The following is a 6,840-nucleotide window of genomic DNA, read 5'->3' on the forward strand; positions in this document are numbered from 1 at the left end:
CCTAATTTTGACAACAACATTGCAACGTGTTGCATGGGGGGCCCCGGCATCCATCAACCCACCCCACGCAGGGCTCTTATGCAGCCAGAGGTCACCTGCAGCTTGCAGCAGCTGAAAGCATTTCTGCTGTCTCTTTGGACAGCACCTCCTTGGTAACCAAGCCCCAGTTAAAGTCAACAGTGGCATCTTAGACACTTTTAAAATGGAACTTGGAGACTTTTGAAGCTGTTGCCCCCAACTCATGGACTTGCTAAAAGGTTTTCACTGAGCTTCCTTTTGGCTGCCCTCCCAGCACGCTGCAGGCTCAGCCACAGGAGAGCCGCTACAGGCAGCCTGCCAGGATTTAAAGCCTCCTGCATTATTTCATTCTGCCCTGACCACAACAAATTAGGACAACTGCCTTGTCTCTCTATTGGTTTTTAATCTATTCCTAATGCTAGGGACAGCAGTTTACTATGAAAAGTCTTGAATTCAAACACTACTCTCTCTTGGCTGAATGTTACCAGCCACCATCTCTGCTGGAAGAAAGGATTATGAGTGCTCCTCAATCTGCTGGGCCACTCTAGTGCCCTCTGAAGAAGCCTTGAGTTACAGAGGCAGTAACTGCCAGACAGGGCATGATGAAAAACAGGTAGATGCCTAAAGCACCTGAGCTACTTTGAGCTTGTTCAGAGGAGGTTTGCAAAGGACTGTGCCTCTCTGGCAATTTGTAAGATAAGGTAACGTGGAAAAGACCTCCAAGAAAGAGAATCACATGCAGGTATGGCACTGGAAGGCTAAAAGGATGCTGAGAACGGGAAGAAAATGAATCTTTCAAACCAGTGAATAGGAAAAAACCATGTTATGCTGGCCTCATAAAACAATGGTGCCCCAAAAGTAAAAAAACCCAACCGGATACAGAAACTAAAATCTCTGCTGTTAGGTCAGAATTTCACTTACAGAAGCAACATTTCGATCAACAACTAGTTGCAGTAACAAGGAAGAGAGAAGTCCTCTGAGCACTGGTGGGTGCAGGCAGCTTTGGACTAGCAAGGTTTGATCTCACTCTCCTGCTATCCCTGCTCCTCTGGCCTTTTGGGAGCAGGGGCAAAGAGTTGAACCAACCTGTAGAGAACTATCTATCCACAGCTTCCAGATATTTCAGAAATATTGACTTCTTTTCTTCCTGATATGTTTCATCAAACGTTAAAAAACAATGAAAATTTTGTAGTCTACAAAATCATAGGATTTGCATCTAAACTAGGCAGAGCAGTGGAAACTATCGTTAAACAAGTATGTCTGCCCCAGCATGGTGGTGGTCTACATACAGAGAAAGCCACTGCAAGGGAGAGGGAATGTTTTACCCTGACTGGCTTTCTCCTGAGCTCTCCTCTGCTCTGCACACAGAGGATCACAGCCACCTTTGACATAACCCTTGCCAATGCATGGAAGTTAGTTCTGAGGAACGATGAAATCACGGAGCAGCCTGATAGTCTTCTGGCTCTCTCCCAGTACCCCAGGCAAAAATAACAGTAATAACAATAATAATAGTAGTGATAATAATAATTCAGACCAGTGAGTCAAGCTGGATCATGGCCCCTGGAAGAAAAGCCCCACAGAGTGTTTTGGTGGGGGAAAGGGGAGAGCAGAAAATGGATCCTAAGTCCTAAACAGATACTCCATCTACTCATCTAACACTGCCTTCTGATTCACACCAGGTCCCTCACTGCACTGTACTCACAGGCTACCGGCCATGTGAGCTCCAGGTACATGACATCCTGTTCACTCTGGAAGAGATCAGGCTCAGAGTCTCCAGCTCTGCTAATTAAAAGATTCAAAAAAAGCCAGGCTGAGCCATTCTTACCCATGGGCCACTGGTATTCCTAGCACAAGAGGCACATGGAGCTCCTCAACTCAGACGTGCAGTCAAGGCCACACTGGACAACCCATTTGATGACCCAAGCAGCAGGAATGTAGATCCTTCTCCCATGGTAGCAATGAGGGACCAACACAGGGGCAAAGATCCTTGCCACTAAACCCATGATATATCCAGACCTTCCTCATCAGTGCTGGCCTTGGTATTACCAGCAGCTTGCAACAAAGAGAAATAAAGCCATGAAGATGCCTGACATCTAAGTCAGTCTTGAGCCTAAGCAGTTAAGAAGGAGCAGCCAAGACACAGGGAACAGAGCCTGACCATACCAGTGCAAGTGTTTTCTTCAAACCATGCTGACATTTTTCAGCAGGTCACTTGTGACAAGTACACTCACATTCTCCTGGGAGCAGTGCTAAAACCCAACACAGCAGGACTTAACCCCTTACAATTCAGTGATGCCAGTGCCCTGCGGAGGTTAGCAACCACATCCATGCAGCAGAGAGATTCTTACAAGAGTGATGGAGAGACATTCAGGGGTGGCATTAGGAAACTATTACCCTGGGGAGGAATTGGGACAGTATGCAGACATCTCCAATGACTAAAATCAGCAATGCACCTCACTCGATTAACTGGAAAGAGACACGGCAGCCACTTGTAAAGCAAGAGCATTTTACCTTCCTTCCATGCTGTACAAAGATGAAAAACAAAGCCCAACTGCAATAGGAGTAGAGCAGTGCTGGAAGAGGAAATCTGTACTGATGCACTCATCCCTGCCCTTGGGATAACACAGGCACACTTGGAGACCTCAGAAATGACCTCAAGCATATAAAAGTCTAGCAAGACAATGTACACCAGTACTACTCAGTCCTCTGCAGAAGACCAAATGGTCAGAGAGAGGGCTGGGGGATGCCATTCATTTGGCTTCTAATGAATGTTTGCCATCACCCAGGTCTTGCAAAGCTGTGAACAGGTGAAGGTGGTAACCCTCCTCTCACCTCGCTGAGAGCAGGATCAAGCACATCTGGTAGGCAGAGGCACCCTGCAGGGCTTTTAAAGGAGTCAGACATTTGGGTAAATGCTAAGCTATCTGCCTTAAAGATAATCTGGAAGCAGAGAGAAGGGAGGGGAGCAAGTCTTGTTTCAGGTCCTCAATGGATGGTTAAAGGAGACAAGCATCAACAGTGGGTCTTTTTAAAATAACAGAATGCAATTCTGGTTTGGGATCATTTAATGTTTCATTCAGGCAATCACAATTTCAAACCAAAAGCTAGAGGAGCTACCCCATAAACAAATCAAGCTTCAAGAACTGAGAGAAGAGTCTTTCAAACTGTTTAAAACTTAGCAGGGGCCAGAAAAGGGATTTGGGTCTTGTTACCAGCCTTTTCTCTTCAGAATGATTAACTGGTACCTTCAACATTAACTGCAACATCCTAATCCACCCAGCTTCACTGCAGCACTGCTCAGCCCTGTTGCACCAAGGGTCTTTCCAACAAACCCAGACTTGACCTTCCTGACATTGTTCTTTTTAAAAGAAAAGGGAAGGGGCAAAGTAAGGAGATTTAATATTTTTGAAGTACTATCAAGCACAAATCAATTTTTAAAAGACCATCAATATGGAGAAAGAATAGGAAATTAATCTGGAAAGTCAAAAGCTGTAAGAGCAGCAGTAGCTTATATTAGGGATATATCATACAAGAAAAGCATGTGGTTATTGATCCAACCTTCTGTTTATCCTTTTACATGCTGCCATCCAGGGCCACCAGCCAACCGGGTGGCATTGTGCTACCCAGTTGCTGACAGGGATGCAGAAGGAGGCATTGCAGATTCCTTCCCTAGCAGTGATTTCCAGGGATGCGGGGAGGGGGCTGTCTGGGTTCCCATCAAATAGCACTGAACCCAAGATTTTAATCTCTTCCCATTTGCAGAGCTCTACAGATCTTCCAGTGAGGTATTAATCTCTTCAGAAGTTTCACAGAGGGATCATAGCAGAGGATATGCAAAGCCATTGTCTTTCTTTTACTTTCTTGAGTCAAGGCCACAAAAGCTATGCTCATATCATGGGAGACATCTCCTCCAGGGAATGACTCCTGGCATCTAGGCCAAACACTGCAGAGGCTTATGTGTTATTCACATTTAGCCCTCTCCACACACCCACAATGCCTAAGACTTGCCCTCATCTCTCCAGGTTCCACTGTGGCCCTGAAAGATCACAATTAGAAGGAAAGGGAGTCACGTTAAAATGCCTGCAATACCTATGTCACCATCCACCAGAGAAACACATCATTAATCTAATGCCAAGGCACGTGTTGTGTGGCCTTAAGGCATGGCATGAAGGTGTTTACAGATGTTGGAGGTAGAAAGGCTTTTTGATATTAGAGCCACGAGGCAGACAGCACCAAGCTTTGCACTCTCCAAACTATCCACAGGCAATGGAGACAACTAAATCCCAAGTCAAGTTTCTGTTAATTTCAGAAGAAAATAGTGGTTTTATGTTAAAAAAAGAGCATGGAATCAAACTAACAGTGATCGACAGATCAGACCTAGGGAATTAAATTCTTTGACAGCATGGGTTCCCCCGAGTGAGTTACTCCAGCTAAAACCAGATGAAAGGCTGCAGCACGTACATCCGCAACAAACTGCAATCTAGGAAATTAAGAAAGGTCAAAGACTTTTGGACCTTTGGGCTAATTCCACTCATCTAAAAGAAAGATTCACCAAGACATGGATGACCATTATTTTTAACTCAATTACTCCCGTGCTTGTTTGTGAACCAAGACCCTACTGTGCTGAATACTGTACAGCTGGAGATTAAGTGAAAGGCAGACACAATACTAGTCACACAACAAAGTCACACAACACATCCAGTTTGTAATTTTTTGGCCGAGAATAGGACAGAGGGACGTGGAACTGTTGTGCAAAAGACAATATTAGCAACAGCATATGGAGAGCAGGGTGAAGGGGGAGAAAGATTTGCCACTAGAAGCATTAAAGAGAGCTTCTTGTAACAGTTTAGGTTACTGTTATTAAAATGCAATGACAATGACCATCAAGGAAATACAGATGAGTTTCTGCAGGAAAACACAGAAACTATTTTCTTTCAAATCCTGTAAATACAAGATTTAAATCCTTGTTTTCTGGTTACTTTCCAACAAATAAAGAAATTAACACCACCAGTTTCTCTTGGCTATCCAGAAGATATTGTTGCCAGTTTTTTTCTATATCTTTGCGATTGGCAGATGTACTTCTCTAATGCTGAATTGCCACCACCTTTCAGGTGAGGCAACAGCCTGCAGCGGTGTCAGCCACAATTCACAGCAGCAGCTCATAAAAGCTAAAGAAGCTTTTCCCACCTGCAAGTGGTGAATGAGTAATAAGGTGAACACATAGGTCCAGCTGGCAACCTGAGAGGACACAAGATCAGAAACTCCTATGAATTGGGCACAAGATGCTTAATTCCACGGTAGATGAGAGTTTCAGCTTTACGTCTGCAAATCAGCATCTCTCAGCAACATAGTGCCCTCTAGCCTTAAACTGCATTATGGTTTAAGCCTTAAGAGGAAAATGCTCAGTGGTATGAAATACTAATACAAAGCTTTATATCCAATCTTTGGCCTTATCTTTCAGGCAACCTATTCAAGTGCTGACCAGGTCTGAAGAAATCTAGCAGACGTGCAATGCCAGGAAACACAGTATACTCACAGTGATTTCACACCAGATACAAACACCTCCTTGGGCTTTTCTTACCAAAGCTGGATGATTTACCTTTTCTATAAACAAAATCCAACCTCCAATACAGATTTTATTTTGAGGAAAGAATTAAAGGATTTGGTGCAACTAAAACCCAGAAACAGCTAGAAAGGGAAGAAAAGATGTCTTTTCTACTTATGTGGATGGGTAAAAGCTACTCCACTGTATGCTGCAAACTCCTGCAGGCACAAACACTTCCACATGACATCCTGCAATATTGGAGTCGGGGAAGGCTGTTAAAAATCCTCCTCTGATGCTGCTCTATTGGCAGTAAGGTGTGAAAGGAGGAAGGCGAAAGAGAGATGAAAGAGATCCCAAATGCTGAGTCTGCCTTGATAACTACACAAACCGGCTCCCCCCTCAAGAAAGGTCTTAATGTAACTCATGGGAGAAAATGAGTGAAGATGCGTTCAGCACCTCCAGCTCACTGACCCCACAAGCAGCATAGGCTTGCTCCGTACCCCACCGGGCACTCTCTAGTGCCGTGACCGGACGGAGGCAAACCGAGGAGCCGAGAGACCTGTACCGTCCTGTGCTGGATCTTGCTGAGAAAGAAGGGAAGATCCACCTTCAGAGGGAAGGAAACTTCAAAACGATAACTTTTTTTTTTTTTTTAAAAAAGCCAGCAGCCAAAGGGGATGAAAAAGGGCGAGGAAAGAGCTGTATTTCTGTAGCAAACTATCTCTCCGCACGCCGCCCGGGGCCCGCCGGCGCCTCACCTGCGTCCCCTCAGGGACAAACGGGGAGAGCGCACAGCAGCGGGGCTGCCCGCAGGCGGGTGCCTCGCCCGGGGCCCGGCGGGGCGCGGCTCCCCGGGACAGCGCCTGCCGGCCGGCGGGGCAGGCTCCCCGGGACAGCGCCTGCCGGCCGGCGGGACAGGCTCCCCGCTCCGGGCACTGTTCCGACCCCGTCCCGTCCCGCCGCCCGCACACGTGCGGCGCCCGCCCGGGCCCCGCCGCCACTCACGTAGTGCTTCGAGGGGTTCCTCCGCTTCTCCACATCCACCACGTTGGCGTCCAGCACACTGTACGACAGCATCTTCGCGCACCCCGCGGCGGGGCTCCGCCGCTCCCTCCCGGCGCTAACAGCACCCTTCACCGCGCTGCCCGCCGCGGCGATACCGGCCGGCGCGGCGGGCGGGAGGGAGGGAGGGAGGAAGGATGCCCCGGTGCCGGCTCCGCCCCGTGCCGCGGCGGCGGCTCCGCGCCCTGCCCGCTCCCTCAGGCTGCGCGGCCAGT

At 47.4% G+C, this 6,840-nt stretch overlaps 1 protein-coding gene across 2 annotated transcripts in view; it reads right to left on the reverse strand.

Moving 5' to 3' along the window:
• Positions 1–6,640, reverse strand: part of SH3PXD2A (SH3 and PX domains 2A) — a gene marked incomplete at both ends in the record, with an annotated part of 258,277 nt that extends 251,637 nt beyond the window's left edge. For both annotated transcript variants that reach the window (XM_082002289.1, XM_082002288.1), the window contains one exon: positions 6,569–6,640. In XM_082002289.1, the coding sequence (XP_081858415.1) occupies positions 6,569–6,640 (72 nt within the window). The remainder of the gene's footprint in view (positions 1–6,568) is intronic.
• Positions 6,641–6,840: the final 200 nt, after the last annotated feature.

This window comes from Phaethon aethereus, assembly GCF_964289735.1.
Source record: "Phaethon aethereus genome assembly, chromosome: 7".
Taxonomy (NCBI): Eukaryota; Metazoa; Chordata; class Aves; order Phaethontiformes; family Phaethontidae; genus Phaethon; species Phaethon aethereus.